This window comes from Dipodomys spectabilis, unplaced genomic scaffold (assembly GCF_019054845.1).
Source record: "Dipodomys spectabilis isolate Male_0828 unplaced genomic scaffold, ASM1905484v1 ptg000046l, whole genome shotgun sequence".
Classification (NCBI taxonomy): Eukaryota; Metazoa; Chordata; class Mammalia; order Rodentia; family Heteromyidae; genus Dipodomys; species Dipodomys spectabilis.
This window is the reverse complement of record NW_024870723.1, coordinates 7,647,097-7,668,678: the sequence shown is the minus strand read 5'-3', so window position 1 is coordinate 7,668,678 and position 21,582 is coordinate 7,647,097. Positions and strand designations below refer to the sequence as shown.

The 21,582-nt window shown below is 49.0% G+C and overlaps 1 protein-coding gene across 1 annotated transcript; it reads right to left on the bottom strand.

Moving 5' to 3' along the window:
- Nucleotides 1-542: 542 nt before the first annotated feature.
- Nucleotides 543-20,616, bottom strand: LOC122107075. The gene is given in 14 exon segments (XM_042678659.1): nt 543-1,621; nt 2,016-3,701; nt 3,704-4,035; nt 4,037-4,446; nt 4,448-4,776; nt 4,779-5,153; nt 5,156-5,372; nt 14,660-14,689; nt 15,134-15,220; nt 15,665-15,730; nt 16,743-16,827; nt 17,370-17,473; nt 17,788-18,003; nt 18,679-20,616. Coding segments are annotated over 14 exon segments (6,954 nt in total).
- Between the last annotated feature and the right edge of the window lie 966 nt (nt 20,617-21,582).

Below are 21,582 nucleotides of genomic sequence, written 5' to 3'. Positions count from 1 at the left end.
CTTTCCCTTGGTGGTGAACTTTATAGTAAGTTTTACGCACCATCGGTGGCACCCTGGGTCGGCGCATTTCCCATTTCCTTCATCATACCGGCGGCCATATTCATCCCAGCTGTATTTAACACCTTTTTTTGTCGCACCAACCCTTCTGACTGTTATATAATCCCAAGAGGAGGTAGGGTTCCAGTAGGTGTCACCACTGGTTTTGCAGCCCCAGGCTTTACAAAAGTAATCTTTTTCTCCCCCACATTTGTATGTGAGGGAAGGGTCCCGGTGCCCGCCGGGACAGGCATAGACAGGGTAGCCTTGGTGGACAGCTTTTCCATATGATGCATCAGCCCGATTAGAAATAGATATGCAGAAGTTTGGTGCTAGGTCGGGCCACCATGTCCAGAGAGGGGCTACATTGGAGACAGACCAAGTTACGCCCCCATGTTCATCTACCACTTGCCAAGTCTGGTTATAGGGAGAGTGTGGGTTTGTGCCCACCAGGGGGTGGACTCTTTGTCCCTCAGCTACTGTTAAGGTTATAACAGCAAGGAATATTAAACAGTTTTTAAGAGTCTTATCTTGAGAGGATTTTGAGTGCGCTGTAGCTTCCATTTGGGTGGCTCTGCAGGGTCCTTCTCATCTCCAGGAGGCGCACGCTTGACATGGGAGGCGTGGATCCAGGCGGCGATCCCATCTACTTTTAGCACAGTAGATGTGGTCAGCAGCACAGTGTATGGGCCTTTTCACTGCGGCTCAAGAGTCTTGGATTGGTGTCTCCTCACGTACACCTCGTCGCCGATCTGGAAGGGGTGTGGGATAGTGGAACTTCCCGTGGTGTAGGCAGTGGCCAAAGGTTTCCACACCTGTCTCTGGATGAGTTGCAGAGCTCGCAGCCGCGCCTGTAAACTTTGGGTATTTGCAAAAGAATCAATGGCAGGGTCAAGGAAGTCTGCTATGGGAGGGGGTCCCCCATATAGGATTTCATAGGGGGTCAGTCCATGGCTTGCCGGGATGTTACGAGCTCTAAACAAGGCCATGGGAAGGAGTTGGACCCAGTCTTTAGTGCCAGTTTCTAGGGCTAATTTGGTTAGGGTCTCTTTAATTGTCCTGATCATTCGTTCTACCTGTCCTGAACTTTGGGGGTGATAAGCACAATATAATTTCCAATCTATCCCCAAAAGCTTGGCCACCATCTGACTTACCTGGGAGACGAAAGCAGGGCCATTATCTGACCCTATTACCTTAGGGAGCCCGAATCGAGGGAAAATTTCTTCCAGAATCTTTTTGACTACTACTTGTGCTGTCTCTTGTTTTGTGGGGAAAGCTTCTGTCCAGCCGGAGGAGGTATCTACAAAGACTAGGAGATACTTAGCTCCATACTTGCCAGGCTTAATTTCGGTGAAATCGACCTCCCAGTTGGTACCGGGTCGTTCTCCTCTCATTCTGACTCCAGCGGGCTCTTGGAATCAGCCTGCATTAACCTTGGCGCAGGGAACACAAGAGTCTATGACCTGTTTAATTATGCCCGATAGATCTGGAATGTAATGAAACTGCTCCTCCCTCTGTAAAAGAGTCTCCAACTTTTTGTAACCCAAGTGGGTCCACCTGTGCAAGTAGGTAACTGTTGGGAGCCGACAGTAAAACTCCAAGGTCATCTTGACCCTTGTGCTCACTTAAAGGCACGTACAAGGAACTGGCTTTCATGAATAACACCAGGTGTCCGGGTTTGCCTTGCTATGTCTGTAAAATTTGTTTTACTTTCTATCAGTTAACCTTGTCTTCTTTCTTTCTGCACCCTTGTTTTTATTAAAATTTTCCTTGCTTTTCTGCACTATGGTGACCTTAGGTTACCTCTTGACTTCTAATAGTATAAATAAGGAGAGTTAAAAATAAACGGGGCTGCAGTCTTGAGCTGCAGACCTCCCGACCCCATCCTTTGTCTTATGTCTTTATTTTTCCGTCCTCGCCCCCTAAATCAGGAGTCCCTTTCGTTGCCGGCAGGCTCCGGCAGGTAACCAGCCTCCTCGCATCCTTTAGGGGCAATATAGTCCTGTTTTCATATTCCCAAGTTCCAGTCGAGTTATTAAAGGTTGCCTTTAGCTTTTTGGCCACCTCTATGTCCTGATCTGAATACTGGAAGAGAGGCTGTTTGTTTGGCTGTCGTTCTCGTGATGTGACCAAAGCAAGGGTTTGGTTCTGTAAGGCCACCGCCTTAGCAGTTTCATCCGTCATCCTGTTCCCTGCCGCTACAGGGTGCCTCCCCAGTTGGTGACCTGGGCAATGGACGATGCTCACCTTTTTAGGTAGGAAGAGGGCCTGCAGGAGGTCTAGGATTTCCTTTTTGTTTTTAATGTCTTTTCCCGCCTAGGTTAACAGGCCTCGCCTCCGATAAATCTCTCCATGGACATGTGCGGTAGCAAAAGCGTACCGACTGTCTGTATAGATGTTGACTTTCTTTCCCTGGGCCTTTGTCAACGCTTGCGTCAGGGCAATGAGTTCGGCCTTCTGCGCTGAAGTTCCAGGCTCTAGGGCTGATGCCCAGATGACTGTGGTCCCATCCACTACTGCTGCTCCCGCTTTTCGCTCACCCTTATGCAGGAAACTGCTCCCATCCATGTACCAGGAGTGTTCAGCATCTGGTAGGGGTTAGTCGGTCAAGTCCTCATGGGTCCCGTGTACTTCTGCCAGGATTTGATGACAATCGTGTTCGATGGAGAGGCGAGAGTCTGAGTCTGGAAGTAGAGTTGCTGGGTTGAGAGAGACTGCGGCCCCGAACCAAATCCGGTCTGGATTTAGCAGCATTGTCTGGTAATGGGTGATCCGAGCGTTTGAAAGCCAGCGGTCAGGGGGCTGGCAAATGACTGTCTCTATGGCATGGGGGGCTGTCACCATCAAGGGTTGTCCCAAGGTTAATTTATCAGTGTCTTTTACTAACATGGCCACAGCTGCAATGATACGGAGACATGGGGGCCATCCAGCCGCCACACTGTCCAGGTTTTTTGAAAAATAGGCCACCGGTCTTCTCCAGGGTCCCAATTTTTGGGTCAGAACTCCTTTTGCAATTCCCTGTCGCTCATCCACATATAAAGTGAATGGCCTGGTCACATCCAGGAGGCCCAAGGCCGGAGCTGATAATAAGGCCTTCTTAATTTGATCGAAAGCCTGTTGTTGTTCTTTTTCCCATCGAAACGGGGCATTTGCCTTGGTAAGGGGGTACAGAGGGGCTGCCAGTTCAGCGAACCCTGGTATCCACAAGCAACAAAATCCAGCGCTCCCCAAGAACTCCCTCAGTGCTCGCGCACTTGTGGGTGGCGGGATCTGGGTGATGGTTTGTTTGCAGCTCTCTGTTAGCCACCTCTGCCCTCCTTCCAGCTTATAGTCCAGGTAAGTCACTTGCCTAACACAAATTTGGGCCTTTTTGGCTGAAGCCCTGTACCCCAACTCCCCCATCCTTTTTAAAAGGGCCCCGGTACCTTTTAGACAGTCATCTCGAGTCCCAGCTGCTAGGAACAGATCATCTACATACTGTAGAAGAGCGAATTGGGGATGATTGACTCTGAAGTCAGCCAGGTCCTGATGTAGAGCCTCGTCAAACAGGGTGGGGGAGTTTTTGAATCCTTGTGGTAGTCTTGTCCATGTGAGCTGTCCTGAAAAACCTGATTCTGGATCTTTTTATTTAAAGGCAAAGATTGGCTGGCTCTGAGGGCTGTCTCATTAAAAGCATCTTTTAAATCTAGTACTGTATACCATGTGTGGCTCGGGGGCAGCATACTTAGTAGGTTGTAGGGATTAGGCACCATGGGATGTATATCCTCTGCCCTCCGGTTTACTTTTCTTAAGTCCTGTACCGGACGGTAGTCTCCTGTCCCGAGCTTTTTGACGGGCAGTAAGGGGGTGTTCCATGGAGACTGGCATGGTTTTAGGATGTCCAATTGAAGCAGTCTTTGTATATGCAGCCTGATTCCATTTTTGGCTTCCCTACGTAGTGGGTACTGACGTATCATCACCGGGGTAGCCGAGGATTTAAGTTTAATGACCAGGGCTACAAACCAGCCCCATTCCCGCTGTCTCTGCCCAAGCCTGGGGAAAATCTGATAACCACTGGGGGTCAATCAAGGCCAACTGAGGGCTTGCATGTAACCGATGTTTATCCTCCAGGCGCATGGTTAGGACTTGGAGGGGCTGTCCTTGGGGTCCCTTAACGGAGGCCCCTTTTCCTTGGAAGTAAATCTGGGCCCCTACCTTTGAGAGGAGATCCCTCCCCAACAGCGGATAAGGACAGTCTGGAATTAGGAGGAATGAGTGAGTGACTAGCCCCATTCCTTTTCGTTCATTTGTCCATCAGTACAGTTTTCTTCCTGTGGCCCCCTGCATCAAGGATGTTTTAGAACTCAGGGGACTTCCTGACCAGGTTAGGACCGAATGTTGGGCACCAGTGTCAACCAGGAAGGTTACTGGCTTGGCCCCCCACTTGAAGGGTTACCCGGGGCTCAGGGGGGGGCTTCTGGCCCTGACTGTCCTAATCTTCATTATCCTGTAGGGACAATACTTGTGCCGGCCTTCGGGGTCCTCTCATCTGCCCCCTTTTCTTCAGGCAGTTCCTGACCCAGTGTCCTGTTTCCTTGCAGTATGCACACTGGTCACGGCTCACCAGAGGTCTCTTTTTGTCCCCCAGGTTCCTACCTAACCTAGCCTCTCTCTCTTCTGGTTGTTGCACTACGGTGGCCAAGATCTTACTTAACTCTTTAGTACGTTTCTTGTCTCGCTTGTCCTCTCTATCCTCCTTTCTTCTTTGTCTTCCTGAGTTTTTTTCTTATTAAAAATTTTTTCTGCTTCCTTAACCAAGTCCTCCAAGGTATACCCCTGGAGCCCCTCCAACCACTGTAGCTTAGTCTGAATGTCTGGGGCCGATTGCCTGATAAATGACATAATGACATCGGATTGTCTATCTGCATCGGAGGGGTCAAAGGGCGTATACATACGGTACCCTTCCATTAGTCTCTCTAAAAATCCCACAGGCGTTTCCTCAGCTCCCTGCATTATTGCACGTACCTTGGCCAAATTGGTGGGGCGCCTTCCGGCCCCTTTGAGACCTGCCAACAGAACCTGGCAATAAAGACAGAGCCGATCCCTACCAGCAACAGTGTTGAAGTCCCAATTAGGCGGGTCAGCGGGAACACTTCATCGATCTCATTAGGCAACTGCGTCGGTCTACCATCCTCTCCTGGAACATTTTTGCGAGCCTCTAGGAACACTTGTTGCCATTTCTCCGTGGTAAGGAGAGTCTGTAAGAGTTGCTGACAATTGTCCCAAGTGGGCTGGTGGGTTAGCAGGATGGATTTAATCAAGCCCGTCAGGGCTTGGGGCTGGGGAGCTCTTTGTATCTGAAATGGGTAATAGGGTGTGGGGTTTAATGGAAGGCAGAGCTGGAAGGTCAGAGTGGGGCCTCTATCAGTGACAGGACACCAGAGCTTGTGGGAGGGAGGCAGAGTTTATATCCCTCTATAGGTTAGTAACTGAAAGAGGTGATGGTGGGTAACAATGGTAGGCTTGTGCCCAGGTTCAGTTTCTTTGACTCCTGTATTAGGAAAGACGAGATGGCTAGGCCATGGAGGCAAGGAGCCCAGCCCCTCATGGTAGGGTCTAGGCATTTGGACAAATAAGCAAACGACATCCGATCTGCTGATGTAAGACTTTCAATACGAAACCCTAGTTCTCAGTTCCATGCAGAAAGAACAGGTGTGAAGGCTCCAAGAGCCTGAGAGCAGGGGCCTGTGTGGAGGCCGGTTGGAGCCAGGCTCCTAAAGGGAGAAATGTGAGTGGAGGGTGTTCAGAGGGCTTCCTCGGGTAACCCTCTAGCTGCTTCATATAAGGGACGAGTTAGGAGGGAGTAGTTGGGGGTCCAGGACCTGAGGTAGTTGGCTAGACCCAAAAAAGTAGAGAATCTCATTCTTAGTGGAGGACTAGGGTAGTTAGTAATCAGGAGTTTGGTGGGGATAGTAAAAGCCTTGTTTGTGGCTGTGAGTTGAACACCCAGATAAGTCACTGACTGCTGAACCACCTGTACCTTAGTGGGTGAGACTCGGTATCTATGTGAGGCCAGAAAGTTAACAAGGGTTACCTCGGTGGGACTACACCATAGTAAGTGACCTGGTCCCAAAAGTTTACTGTGTAGAATAGGATCGGTGGCAGTGAGTTTCATCTGTTAAAACAAGGTAGCTTGCTGGGCGCTGGTGACTCACCCCTGTCATCCTAGCTACTCATGTGGCTCAGATCTGAGGATCACAGTTCAAAGACAAGCCAGGTAAGAAAGACCATGAGATTCTTATCTCCAATAAACCACTCACAAAACACAGAAGTGGCATTGTGCCTGAAGTGATACAGTGCTCGCCTTGAGCTGAAGGGCTGAGGGACAGCACTCAGGCCCAGAGTTGAAGCCCCACATGTAAAAAAAAAAAAAAAGAGCTTACCAGTGTTGTCACTTTTCTGTGGGTTTGGTCAGAAATGGAAGGCGCTCTTGGTGAGGGTTAGATAGTGGGCCAGGCTTTATGGGGGCCCTAAAGCCTGCACCGAGGCCAGGTTGCCTAAACAGAGTGGTTTCACAGTTGTAGGAAAATATGTACTGTCATCAGAAATAAAGGACTAGGCAATGGTGAGGGTGCCTGTTAATACTGTGTTTACTTGAATATGTTTTTTGTTTTTCTTTTTAAATACGTTTTATATTGTAAAAATACTTTACAGAGGGGTTGCGGTTACATGACTAAGGCAATGCGTACATATCCCGTCGAGCATTGTGTATTCCTCCTTTGTTTTTCCCCAAGCATCTCTTAATTCCCACCTCCACAACTAATCCAATACCACCCTCACCTCCAAGTTATAAAGTTCATTTTCAACATAGTGTCTTGTACATCTCATTGTTACAGTGGGTCAATCTGTATCCCTATTTAAGCATTTGTCTTTTCCCTTCCCCTCCACAAATTACAGAATTGTATGTACAAGATGCAGGGCATTGGAATCAAATACATTGAAAACAGGGATTATACCATTGGGGAGGAATATACAGAAACAAAAAAATCCTATAATACATTATAAATGCCTCAAAATCACTTGATTATTTTATTCTCAAGTTTAATAGTAGTTAAAGCATATATAGTTACATGATAATCTCTAATAAGAGTAAGGTACTGATGTATAGCCATGAGTTAGAAAAATGTGGAAAAATGTTTTGATGTTAGTATAATTTGTGGAGAGGAAAGGTAAAAACAAATAGTTTAAATAGAGATAAAGTGGACCCATTGCAACAATGAGTTGTACAAGTAGTTATGTTGAAAAAAAGAACTTTACAACTTTGGCCAAGGTGTGGGGGTGATAGATGGAAAGGGATGGGAAGGGGAAACAAATGAGGAGGCAACAATGCTTGATAAGAATTGTACTCATTACCTTGCCCATGTAATTTTAACCCCTCTGTCTGATATTTTCACAATTTAAAAAAAAGGTAACATTGTTCAAAACAAAATGAACCCGTTATCTGACTTATGCAGCTGCAGTAACCCCCGTGTAAATCACCTTTACATTAGGAATAAAAAAGAAAAACACTAGACTTACAGATGGGATTTAACACTAGACTTATTTAGAAATGGAATTTTTGCTTAAATAAATGAAAAGAGGGGAATTGATCGACCATTTTAAATAACAAGGTGACCCCTCTGTACAGTATGTTCACACAGTATGTTCACAAAAAATTAAAATTAAAAAAAATTAAAAAAACAAGGTGATTAGCATCTTGGAATATAAAACATGTTTATCAGGGGGTGGAAACAGCAAATTAGGTGATAAATAATATAAAAGTAACTTATAGGGACAATAAATACCTGTCAATATGGTAAGAAACAGTTGCTGAATAGGAGGAATGTGAGAACAGGATTAAGTCAACAGGAAGAAGTGAAGGAAGGTAAAAGGGAAATATTTCACATTATCTCCCCAGTTGGTGCCATTATTGGTGATATGTAAGTTAGACCACAGGAAAGGGTCACTGACATGAAGCCAGCTGAGAGATTGTGGAGACTCAGAATCCAAGATGTTAGCTAGATGAACTCTAGATTGTGTTAGTGTTGAAATTTTCTTAAAATGACAAAGAGTGATAGACCAACATAGAGAAGTTTTCAATGATGCAGGGAGAACTAGCAGATCACTGGCAGATTATAGCATCAAGAAGAGAAAAATCTGAAAGAATTTCAAAGCAATTTTGAATGTTTGAAAATGTGGTAAAGGAAGGATCTGGAACTGGAATAAAATAGGGAACTGAAAATGCTTAGGAAGCCATAGACCCTTAGTCTCTTGCTCTTGCATGAAAGACTTAATCCTTAGTATTGATTCCCTTCATCAGTTGGACTCATTTCCCTTCAACTGTAGGCCAATCTCTTCCTGCCTGCCCAAGGCAGTATTGAGCCTTGTCTACCATGGTATCAAGGGAATGGGAACACACAGTACACACACTGCTTCTCAGGCCAACCCTCACATAGACAAGAATGTGATATGTTTGTTTTTTGGTGTTGTGGATGTTTGAACTGATGGCTTTCCTTATGTTTAAGCACAAGATGACCTACTTGCTGGCAGGCTCTATTCCACTTGAATGCTTGAGCCCCCATCCAAGCACAGTTTGCTGCAGGTTTATTCTTGATTGATTGATTGAGTTTTGTTTGTTGAAGTTTCAGTGATTGATTGCTTGATTTTTATATTAAATTTGTCATGCCCTGGGCCTACATGCTGTCTATGAGCTCTTCAGCTCACAGGGTTGCTCTACCTTTTGAGCCACAGTGCTACTTCTGAATTTCTGGTGGTTAATTGGAGCTAAGTGTCTAAGTGTCTCATGGATTTTCCTGCCCTGATAGACTGAACTCCAATCTCTCAATCTCAGTCTCCTGAGTAGGTAGGATTACAGGCATGAGCCACTGGTGCCTAGGTGCTGCAGTTTCTTTTGAGTTGAGTCTCACTTGTTTTCCTGGTCAGCTGGATCACAAGCCCCTATTGAAGATCTCATATAGCTAGTATGACAGGCACACACCACCATGCTAGGCCTTTTCTGTTAACATGGGGTTTGTGGATTGTTTCCTTGGGCTGGAATGCAAGTCCAGTTCTCTCAATCTAGCTTCCTGTGTAGATTGGGATGGCAGGAGCAAGTGTTCTCACCTGGCTACCAATGAAAATGAGTTCATGAGAACTTTGGTGTGAACTCTTTGTCCTCAAGCTGTGATCTTTCTCCTTTTTATCTCTCAAGCATTTAGGCTATCAAGCATGACCAACCAGAGCCCCAAGAAAAACAAATCCTTAGCTGACTCCACATGCAAATTTTCACTATTATTTTCTTCCAATACTATTTTGGTGTTTACATTCTCCCTATTCTGAAGAATTTAAACTTTCCCAATTCTGAATATCTGGAGTTTTCCACTTAATATTTTCAGAGCATGGTTGCCTCTGGGCAGCTGATAATTGGGGAAGTGAACTTGTGGAGAAGGGTAGGACTACAGTGTGTGCCTCCTGCCCATCTCTGCACTGGAGGAATTCTTGAGTGGAGAAGGGAGATTTTCAGAAAAGGCTATAGCACTGAGTTGAATGGAAAGGCTAGAGAATGTCCGTAAGGAACTTCCACCTTGCAACAGACAAAGAAGTTGAGCCAGGGAGGCAAAAAGAAAGTCAGAGATCCTAGGGAAATCCTGAAGGAAAATAGTGAGTGGGCGATGTATTTTCTGGAAATATTGAGGAAGCAGATATGGGAATGAAGTTTTTGTTTTGTCATTTTTTAAGTGCCAGAACACCTTTTCCTTCGAAGGATTAGTAGACAAGTATAACAAAGGACCTATGGGAATATAGCTTCTCAAATCTATTTCAAGGGCATATATTTTGATAAAGGCTTAAATGTAGATTCCAAAATATGCTCCTACTACAACATGTAATTCACCACAATTTTAGCTGCATTTCAGGTTCATCTCATAACTGCTGATACCTTGCATGAGAACCTTAATCTGACCAATGAATTAAATTAGCTTATGTTATCTTTTTACCTTATGTCCTGGGTATCCCCCTCTGTTTATCTTCTTTTGATCCTATGCTCATGAGTTTGAGGTTTTATTGACATGTGACTGCAAATACTATGTATATAGAAAATATTTTTTAATGTCAAGGTAATGTAAGGATGGCTTTGTTACATCAGTTATGAAACCAGTAAATTCCTAGTCAACTTTGTTATCCCATCATTCAGAATTCTCCTACCTTGCTTTCCCCCTACCCACCACACCAAGGTTGTACAGATATGTCCAACATATTGTCTTGTGCATATGGCTGTTGCATTGGTTTCCTCCTTATCTTATATTTTTGATTCCTTTCTTTTTCTAATTCCAATGAACATTACATAGAATACCAGTTGGAGAATCAAATACAAGAACAATAGAGATTATACCAAAGGGGGGAGAAGATACAAAGGAAAAAAATCCCAAAGTTGATTAAAAACAGTAGCAACAAAGAAAAACCTCTTGTGTCCATTTTTTATTTCCCTTAGCATCATCTTTTTTTGTATGATTTTTATTTTAAAAATACTGTACAGTGAGGTGACAGTTACATGAGCAAAGTAATGAGTACGTTTCCTACTGAGCATTGATTCTTCCTTCTTTGTTTTTCCCCTACCATCCCGTTGCTCCCACCTCTTCAATTATCCTCTCCTACTACCTCTGCCCTGTCACACGGCCCCCCCCCCCATCACATTGTAAAGTTGGTTTTTCAGCGTAGTGGCTTCTACATCTCATTGTTGCAATGGGTCAAGCAGTATCCCTATTTAAATATTTTGTTTTTTCTCCCCTCCCCAAATTATACCAACATCTAATACAGTGAATACAGGAGTTATACCATGGCTGGAGGGGATGTGGCCAGAGGGTAAACACTACTGCATTGTTCAACCACTTTGGAAAGCAGTATGGAGGTTCCTCAAAAGACTACATAGAGCTCCCCTATGACCCTATAATCCCATTTACTGGCATTTACCCAAGTGATCACAAACAAGACCAAGCTAAAGCGACAAGCACAACTATGTTTATTGAAGAATTATTTACCATAGTGATGACATGTGTGTCTTAAAATTGATTTCACCCCATTGAGAAAATATTTTCCTTTCTATTTTGCATTCAAATTGAATGGAAACAGGGCAAGGACCTCACCTGGAATAACTGCAGTTTCCTTGGCATTCTAGTGCCCTGGATGCAGACTCTGAGTGGAATGGTTTATCCTGGGTCTTGGCATTGAGGCCATGGCACTATCTGCACTCAGACCAGGACTGAGGGTTGAGGGCTAGCACAGGCCTTTCCTCTGAGATGTTTGAAACCCTGGGGTTGGCAATGTGCAACACTCATTGTCCCTCAGTCAACGCTCATGGGAAACTCTGGTGCAACCTAACAAGGCCAGAATAGCTGAAGAGGAGGGAAGGCAAGGTCAGAGCTCAAATGCTCTCATCGGGAAGACAACCTATATAGGTCAGCATGGCTTGGGCAGAGTGTGTCTTGTCGACCTCACAGCATCAGAGCCAGTGATCTGCATCACAGTCATCAAAGTCAGATCCTAATAGAAATGGCAGAGCCAGGGGCAAGTGTGAGCACAGTGCCCATTTCTCTACCAAAATGTCAGCTGTTCCTCTATGGCAGAGTACGGAGAATATGTGAAACTCTGAGGGAGTTCCTGGAGGGCAGGTCAGTGTGTCCAGTGGCAGGTATTAGCAGAACACTGAGGATACTGGATCCTTTGTATTTTCCAGGATTGCAGGTGCAACAGAGGAGTTCTGTGGCCTGGGCCACATTTTCACTATCACTTTGACAGCAGAGAGCATTTGTAGAAAAATATCTGAGGTGTGTCATGGATTGAGTATCCAAGGAAGATGGCTTATTACCTAGACCACAGAGTCACTGTGGTCCTGACATCAGGAGGGAATTATGGAGAAAAGATACAGAGTGTTTTCAGGAGAGGAGGTCACTGGAGGGTAGGGTGTGGCCTGGGCCAGTCTTGTCTGGATGTGCTCAGCCATAGCCATCCAGACTAAGTAGAGACACTCTTAAATGTTGTGTTGTCTCCTCTTCCTATGAAGAGGTGGGGAGCTGGCTCCACACTTGATTTTGCCAGGGTGGGAGAGGTCTTATTCTGGAGAACAAACTCACATTTTTCCAACACATTTTTGTTCTCAGGCATCTTCAGGCTGGTGGAAGAGGGACAGAGAGTTAAGTCAGCAGTATTGATGGGAACTGGGAGGCACCAAACATTTGAGAAGCTCCTACAGACACATTTTGAGCCAGGAGGCTGCAATTCCTGCAATCCAGTGCCAGGACCCCAAACGTCTTGGCATCCCTGCCTATGAACTGAGCCTATGGGAAATGTATCTTGTGTTGCTTAGGAAAGAATTTGGGAATGTAACTCAAGCAGGCTGTGCCTGGAGGTAGGGCAAGGGATTAGCCTCCTGTGCTCACTGCTGCCTTTATAATCAGGAACTCCAGGCACAGCAGGCTTTCCCTAATGCACAGCATGTCTTAGGAGCACTGTCCTACTGGGAACAACACCATGGGGCAGGCATGGACTCAGGCCCCCTGCACAGCATTCATTCCAGGGGCCTCCAACTCAGTGGGCCCCCAACAATTAGCAAGACTTGTCTTTCCTGCCAGCTCTTCTTCCTCCCCAGTCTCCGCTGACCATGAGTTTCCTGTCAATTAAGTCTAAGCTCCACTCAACTCTTGCTCATTTTAGATTGCTTATTCTCATTCAGAAAGCTCCCTAGGGGGCTGGGAAAGTGGATCAGTGTTAGAGCGCTTGCCTTGCATGCCCGAGACCCTGGATTCGATTCCTCAGCACCACATAAGCAAAATAAGAAAAAAGCCGGAAGCGGCGCTGTGGCTCAAAGTGGTAGAGCACTAGCCTTGAGCTGAAGAGCTGAGGGACAGCGCCCAGGCCAGAGTTCAGGCCCCATGAACGGACACCCTCCTAAAAAAAAAAAAATCTCTCCCTAGGCCTCTGACTTCCTTTCCTGGAAGAAGGGAACCCAGGCCACCTACACAAGGAGAAGAGTGCAGGAAGCTAGCAAGGCTTGATGATAGGCAAGGGGGAATCAATGCTGATCATTCAGGCAAAGAACCTGATTAGATTTTCAACACAGTAGGTAGAAAATAGAGCAATGACACCAGCACAGTGGACTTGTGGACCCACACCATATGATGTCTCTCTCTGTCTCTGCTTTTGTCTCTCTGTGTTTGTGTCTCTGTCCTGTCATTAACTATGAGTCTGTCTGTATCTCTATCTCTTTCTGTGCATGTCTCTGAAGCCCTTTTTGTCTCTTTCTAGGTTTGTCATCCTCATTAGTTGTTGGGTACTCTCCACTAATTATAAAGAGAAGCACACAGGCAGAGAAGAGATGGAACTTTCCCGTGGTTTCTGGGATCTGTCTAGATGTCATTTTTCCCTGCACCTGGACTTGGTTCTGTTCTGAAACATCTTTTCTAAACACTGACTCTGCTGTTGCTGTCAGGGCCAAGCGGGAGCTGCTCCTGTGCTGTGGGCTGGGAGCTGCCACTGCCACTGAGGTCAGTTATGTGAATATGGTGGCTTCAGTCAGGGGTTGGCTTTCTGGAGGGAACTTCCCATGCACACCCTGAGTTACGTCTCCCCAATACCCTGCTGCTGTCCAGTTTAGGACCTTGGACAATCCCCCATGCTCCAACCCGGATCCATATTTGAGGGATAAATCCCATTCACAAGCAAGAGGAAGATGATGAAGCCCAGAGAGATGAGGCCTCTGACCTCAAATCAGGGATGCTGTCAGTGGGCAGAAATCAGCATCAGCCTCAGGCATCCCTGGTACCTGCCCGGCATCCTACCTGAACCCTGCCAGCCATTCCCCAGCCACTTACTTCTTTCTTCCCTTTGGAATTCCTGGGTAGGTCTTGCTCTTGTTTGTAGGGTCAGTCTGCCTCCGGGGCTCCAGTGCACACGATAGCTCATAGCTAAGACAAGGGGTGGCGGTGAGGTGACCAAGTGCCTCGCCTGTTCACTGCCACAGTTGGCTTGAACTTCAGAGCCTGGTGGGTCTCCCACATTCAGCCGACCAGAGTCTCTGTCGGTTCCCACTCACCCATGGTCATACCTCAGGGCTCTGGACCCCATTCTCAGGATGTCCCCCTGGTCCAGCCAGTGTCTGCCAACCCACCTGGCTTCCTCACTGAGCCGCTCCAGGCCCTTGAACCAGGCCAGAAAATTTTCTGCTTTGTTGAGGTGATAATATCTGCAGGTATGCTGCAGGTCTTTCAAATGTTGGATGATCTTATTTTCCTGGTCATGGAGAGCACAAGGGAAGGGACAGGGCAGGGCTGGCCTGGGCTGGGCTTTGCTGTCTAGGGAGGGACCCACCTCCTCTAGCAGCTCTGCTCACCGACCCTCCACTGATTCCCCAAATACATGTGAGATCTCACAGTTGTTCCCTCACTCTTAATCCTGGGGCTCTCCTGCATGCTACTACACAGCCTACCATGACAAGGGTGGATCTTCTCACTCATCCCATTGTACTCATGCAGAAATGACTGCTCATCAAGCTGGACAGGAGAAACTTGCAGGTCTCTACCCACCTTGTCCTGTCTGGACAGCTGACACTCACCTTATTTAATTTCTCCATTTGGGATTTTTCCTAGAAGACAGAGGGCAATGGAGTTAGGACTTGGCCCTCTACCCAGGGCCTCTTCTAGCCTGGGCAAAATGTGTGCTTATACCAGACTAGGGCCAGCTTTCAGAGGAGGGCTGGGCACAGGGCATCAAGTCAGGATTAGGGACTGTGTTGTCTAACACCTGTGATGCAAGGTGAGTGACTGCAGCATAGGGTGAAACGGCATTTCTCTTAGGAGAGGCTGGCTTCAGTTTGCCCCTAGTGCCATCCCATGAGGGACTTGAAATCCCAGCTACTCAATGTGCACAAACTCAGTGGTCATACAGCTGTGGCAAGCAGCTGCTCAGAGGGGCACAGGACGCGACACTTAGGATGGCCTCGAGGTTGTTGGGAGTGCCAGAGCTCAGGATTCCCAGGGAACTTTCTCCTCCCAGAGCCCAGGCTGCCAGCATGGGCCTGGCTACTCACATCATCGATATCCTGATATGCAGAATGTATCATCATGAGGTCTGTCAGGAAGATTCCCAGGTAGGGAATGATGCCCTTTGTCAACACCTGTAGATTTGGGTGGGTGATGGTCAAGGCCCAGGGCCCATCTTATACCCAATCTCACATGGTACCTCAATCATTCCTGAGCCTTACAGCTGCTTTTATGGCACAGTGTCTTGGGGAACCTGTGATTCCCCCTTGTGTCTAGACCCAGATTCTTGCTGCCTGGTTCTCCAAACTGCCCCAGGTCCAAATCTAGGCTGGCATATGCAGAACTCAACGTTCTGTAGCAATCTTCTGCCCTCCACCCATTCTAGGCTCTGCCAATTCCTCGCTCTGCTGGTTCTAGTTCCTCTATCCCTTCTGACAGCCAGCTCATCAGGACCACATCTGCTAGAGTGCAAATGCCCTTCTCCATCTGCACCTTGGGTGTGAGATGAAAGGTGAGCAGAGGTAGGCTCGCTGTGCCTCTTCTCTCTCAGCAACCTGGCCTAGGTCCCAGTCACTCACCATCTTCTGCAACCACCTGGGACCTCCTTGGAGCTGCTTCTCCTTTGTGGCCAACTTGCAAGACTCCTGCCAAGATTGTGGAGGTTGTTAGTGAGGGCTCTGTGCTGTCTGTCTTCCTAGTGTCATTGTCTTACTATAGGGACTGACATGGCTGCTAGGTTGTGTCAAAGCTTCTACCAGCTGGCAGAGGAATTCTAGCTCTGGCTTTGCTCCAGCATTCACTACTGTTGGCTCTGGCCTGGGGAGCTGGCCTCCTCTGCCTTCTTCCTCATCTGTCAAGTTTGCCTCATGTCAGTGGGGGGGCCTCAAGACTCCTGCTGTCTGCTACCAGTGGTGCTGTGATGACTGGCATGTGTGTCCAGGGCCTCCTCAGAACCCTGGAGGATTGTTTTTTCTCCTATTTGGGCAGCTCAAATGCCAGCCTGGTTGTTCAGCCCTGTGAGCTCCAAAACCCTTCCCATCAGGAAGGGGAAAATTGAGGTACTGAGAACGCTAGTGTTCTATCCAATGACTTAAGGTTAGCAAAGGACTGGAACCAAGGGTCTGATAACATTCTAGTTTGCTGGTGTTTTTCTGTCTATCAGGGTTCTTAGAGAAGGTAAGCAGAGAACGAGAGTGTCATGGACTTTCAGAACCTTCCTACGCTAAGTCTTAGCTATGCTCAGCAGAGTAGAGTAGGGTTCCAGACCACTGGAACACAGCCCCTGCTCATGGTCTGGGACAGGAAACCGTGGCTCTGTGCAATCCAGTACAGCATAGTTTAGGGAAGGACAAGAATATGCCCCTAGGCCTATGGCACATTGGGCAACAAGTACAATGTTTTCAGTAGGAGGAGAAGTCCCCAATTCTGGGTACCCTCTGCTTTCCAGGACCACCCTGTGTCCCCTAACAACATCTCAACCTCAGTGGCTTCCTAGGACTCCACGTGCCCTGACCTGCATACGTGCCTAGCAGACTCTTCCCTTGGCCTCCTCCCCAATAGAAAGCCAGTCATGCTTCTAATCCCCTTAGGATGGCACTGACTCCCCCGTGTCCACCCTCCACCTCTGCCCTCTGTCTTCACTTCCTCATGCCATACCTTTCGCAGCAGCTCTCTGCTCTTGGAGTAATTTTTTTCAGGAGAAGTGAGTTTTTCCAGTTTGTGGAATGTGTGCAAGGAGTCTCTGTGGGAGGGGCAGAGAGAAGGAGACAGTTGGAAGGTGGGGAGGAGGGAGTTGGTTTCCATTTGGGTTGGGAAGGAAGCTGCCCATGTGGCTGCCCAACAGGGTTGCAAACGGGTCCAAAGATTCGAAGAGTACACCAGGAAGGAGCAGTTGCTTCTTCCTGGCATAACCATGAGCCATCCCTCTGCCACTAGGCAGATCTGCTTTCATTTTAAATGGACACAGATTTTTAGCCACCACAGAAAACCTGGTGAGCTTCTGTGTGTGTGTGTGGGGGGGGGGGGGGGGTGGGTGTGTCTATGTGTGTATGTACACATGCATGAATTTGTGTGTATGTATGTGTGTCTGTCTGCCTGTGTGTCTCTGTGTCTGTGCATCTGTGTATGTTCAGTCTGACAGGAGATGTGTGAAGCCTGATACGAATTACCTAAGCTGGGACCAGGGAATGAAGATATCATGTGGACCTTTGTGTTCAGGGCTCAGGGAGTGTGACACCTACCATGTCTGCCCACAGCGCAACTGCTGTGGGAATAGGGACCCACCTGGAGACCTCTTGCCATGTTGTCTTCAGTCGGAAGATGGCCGCGCTCTGCAGGGCGGAGATGATGGCATGGAGTGAGGAGAAGTTCCTCAGGTCTCGGCAAGCCTGGAGAGGAAGATTGTGTGAGTCTTGCCTGACACAGCCGCCACCTGTGGGCCTGGACAAGAGAGGGATGCTGGGAGTGTCAGGACCTGGTCAGGGATGTAGGGCACCCAGGGGGATTGTGGTTCCTTGGGGCTGAGGAGCAGATCAGTGAGGGGCCAGGCTAGGGGTGGCTGGGTCTGGCTATCCCTGGGACACATGGGCCTGTGGTAGGAGGGACTGGGCTCCATAGAGGGCTCTGATCACAATTTCAAAATGCAGAATAGAGAAATTGAAAAGCAGAGGAGATAAACTAGGCATCAGAACCTGTAGCGTACCGTGGCCACCTGAATCCAGTGTTCGACCACACGCGCTCTGTCTGGGGCTTTCATGCTGAAGTCCCCCAGACAGGTGGTTTTGACACAGGAACATACATTGTTAAAGTGTGCCACCATGTCCCGGATGGTGGGGGCCAAGTGCTCCTTGCCCTTCTTGTGCCTCTGGGACCAGATGGATCCCAGGCAGTGGTTGAGCACTGCCTTCTCAAACAGCTCCTGAGGAAGATGGCCAGGGTCACCAGGCTGTGACACACCAGAGTGCCCAGGCCCAGGCCTTGTGGCTCCTCCTCACACACACAAGGGCATGGAGATGAGAGTATGTGGGAAGACCCTATAACCTGTGGAGTGTCTGTATCTGTTGTGCTGACACATTGCACAGAAGGGACCCCAAGGCAACAATGGTGGGAAGAGAAGAGCAGTGATTTGCCAAACTTTCATTCTTCCCAGAAGAGTAAATGCTCCACACAACACCTAATCTGACCTAGCTCAGACAAGAAATGTCCTTCCCCTGATCTAACGCCTATGTCCTACACCACTAGAACTAGCACTCAGGTCCATGTCTGGGCTGGGCACTCATCAGGTCCACATCAGGTGCCTGCTGAATAAGTGCTAAGGCTCACAGGGCTCCTGGCACAGGAGGGTGAGCTGTGTGCTGGCTGCCCTTCTTTCTGCCCCAGGCTTGATTCTGCACAGCTCCTGGCATGGGAGCGGGTCTCATCTCAGCTTCAGGGAGTGCATATAACCAAATGGAACTAGACAAAGTGGTGCTAGGTGTGCTGGAACTCAGGCTGGGGAAGAAGAGATGGGCAGCAGGGAAATGTGACACAGGCCAGAGCAGCAGAGGGCACAGGGAGCCCTCCTTCACCACAGCCACCCTGCCCAGCCCCTCACCGCATCCATCGTTGTGAGCTGCTCTGCCTCCAGGTGGGGGTGGACAGCCAGGAAACAAGGCATGTCCTGGCTGTGTGAAGGCTCTCCGGTCACCAAAGCAGGATGACAAGCTTCTTGGGCAGGAACAGATGTGCACGGCAACTCAGATTCCCAAGAAGCAGAGTGAGCCTGCTCCATCACCACAGCCAAGGGCTCTGGGGAAGGATTGCAGGCAGCTGCTGTCTCCGCACTGAGTCCTAGAGCCAAGTTGGGATGTGGCTCTGGCTCAGTCCTCGAAGCCAGTGTCTCCTCAATGCATATCAGAGGGGCTGCACTGGATGGTGGCTCTGTGGCAGCACTGGCCACTGCTGCTCCCTGGGCATGGAGCAGCGCAGCTGAGGCACAAGATGCCTCCATCTCAGCATTGCAAGCTGCTGCCTTCTGGAGGGGCAACAGCGGAGTGGAGGTGCAAGGTGACTCCCTCTCAGCCCTGGAGGCTGCTGTGTCCTCAGGCCTGGGCTCCAAAGCCATGGTGGAACCTGGCTTCAACTCAGCCCTGCAAGATTGTGTGAGTTTTGTTGGTGGTCCTGCAAAGGAGAGCACCAGAACTAGGGCTCCCCCAACACAGATGGCAAATGCTGGGGTTTGTGCCAGAGACAGCATTGCAGCTATGGGTAAAAGGATATGCAGCTCCGAACTGGAGGCTGGTTCTGCAGGACTAAGAAGTGGAGCTGAGGCAGAAAGGGGCTCTGTAGCATCCCCCGAGGCTGGTGCTCTGTCTGCCCTGCAACCCGGAGCCAAGTTGGCAGATGGCCCTGATTGTTTATGCGATGCTGTAGCTCTCGCAACCCAGAGCCCCACAGTCTGTACTCCAAGCACAAGGTGCACTGGAGCAGGTGCTCCTAACAGGTAGAAAATCAGACTCAAGGATAGAAGGAACTCCAGTTCTGGTTGGTTGTCAGCCAAGCTGACACAGGGCTCCTTCTCAGCACTATATTCTGGTGCTCTCTGAGCACTGTGGACAGCAGGCATGGTGGGAGCTGGCTTAGACTCTGTGCAAGCACAGAATGCTCTTACGGCACAGAGCACCAGTGTCAGCACTCCAACAAGTGAGAGCACCCCAGCCGGTCCTCTTAAAATAAACAACAGTAGAGTTAGGATCAGAAACACGGTCAGTTCAGTACTGTAGGCTGGTTCTGGGGAACGCAGAGTGGGAGCCAACCTGGCAAAAGTCTTCCTGTCAGCACTCCCTGCTGGAGTGCCATTGGTACCGTGGAATGGATCCCTGGTGACAGCTGTCTCTGATTTGTCACAAGAGCATAGTGGTCTTAGGCCACAGATCACCAGAGTGAGTACTCCCACCAGACACAGTAGGCCTGCTGGTGCCCCTACAATGAAGAGCAGCACAGCCAAGGGCAAAAGCACATTCAGCTCCTCACTGAAGGCTGCTTGTCCGGGGACATGAGGCAGAGGCGAGGTGGATGCTGGCTCTTCCTCAGCAGTGGCTTTCGATGTGAGCTGGGGCCTGAGCACAGGAGGGGAGCCAGAGCACAGCTCCATCTCCCCACCACATATGGACACTTCTCCCACCCTCAGCCCCGGAGCTGAGGTGCCATTGGGCTCCACCTCAGCACTGCCCGCCGCTTCCTGGACCCTGCGCACTGAAGAGATAGTGGGGGATGACTGCCCTTCATCACTGGCTGCTCTTGTGGCTTCAGGACTCAGCAGGAGAGCCAGCTTGGCCTGAGGCTCCTCAGCCACACAAGAAGGTTCAGCTCCCTGAGCGCTGCCATCCAGATTCAAGGCAGAAGTGGCCTCTGCTTGGGCTCCTGATGAGGCTCCTCCCACTGCAGTGGGGACCACATTCACGGATGGACTTGACTGGGGCTCTGAAGTTGGTGTGACATCTACCACTGGAGCTGCGGGTGGAGCTGCAGGAGGAGACAAGGTCTTCTCCATGACTGCTTTCTTCTGAGTGTTTGTAAAGTCCCACAGCACCCTCCTCCCTGAGATTTCCCCACTTAGAAGCTTCCATGCATGCTATTGCTCAACCTCTCTATGCCCATACTCTTGTCCCTGGCCCATGGCTACTTTTGGAGCCTCCTCCCAGTGGTGCCCTTCACCTCCCACCCCTCCCCAGCCCATGGCTCCATCCCAACTACCCACCTAGAGCCTCATCCTGCCTGACGTCCTGGATCCCCAACTCTGCCAGGAGGTGGGAGACATGGAGCTCCACGTCAGAGCCACGCATATGGAGCCTCAAGTGAGCCAAGAGCCCCTGGAGGTAGGGATGTTGCGTGGGTTCCAGGGAGACTTCTGGGTGGCAGTCCAGCCAGGTGCTCAGAAGGCCTGAGATAGCACTAGAGGAACATGGGTGGGAAGCAGCGTCTGAATAAAGCCTAGCACCTGCCCTGGTCTCCCTCATTCCCCTGGGATGATCGCTGCTTTTGCAGAGACCAGCACCGTCCAACATCAGCCCCTTTTCTCTGTACCAACAGTGGCAAGCCCACCCAGCCAAGGCCTGCAGAGAAATTTCATCCAAGGTGGGAACCAAGTCCAAATGCTGTAAGCAGCCCTGTCCTCTTCTGCAATTTGCCCATCATCTCTCCCAAGGGCCTCCAGATGCTGGACTCTAAAGGCCTTGCTGTCTTGCCTGGCATGCATAGGGTTCCGGCACACCTCCTAGGGAGCTCTGTTGCCTCCTTCCCCAGGAGCCTCACATGAGCTGTCTGCCTACCTCCAGGTTGTTCTCCTTGTGTAGCTGCCACAGGGTGGCCCTTTCTCTCACTGCCACCCCTAGCAGCATCTCCAGGGCTCTGACCATGGACCGATGTCCCTAGGCCTACAGTGGAGCTCATGGGGAGCTGGTCAAACCTGAATGGCATGGACTATGATGAGGATGGATTCTCCTGGAATTCATCCAAA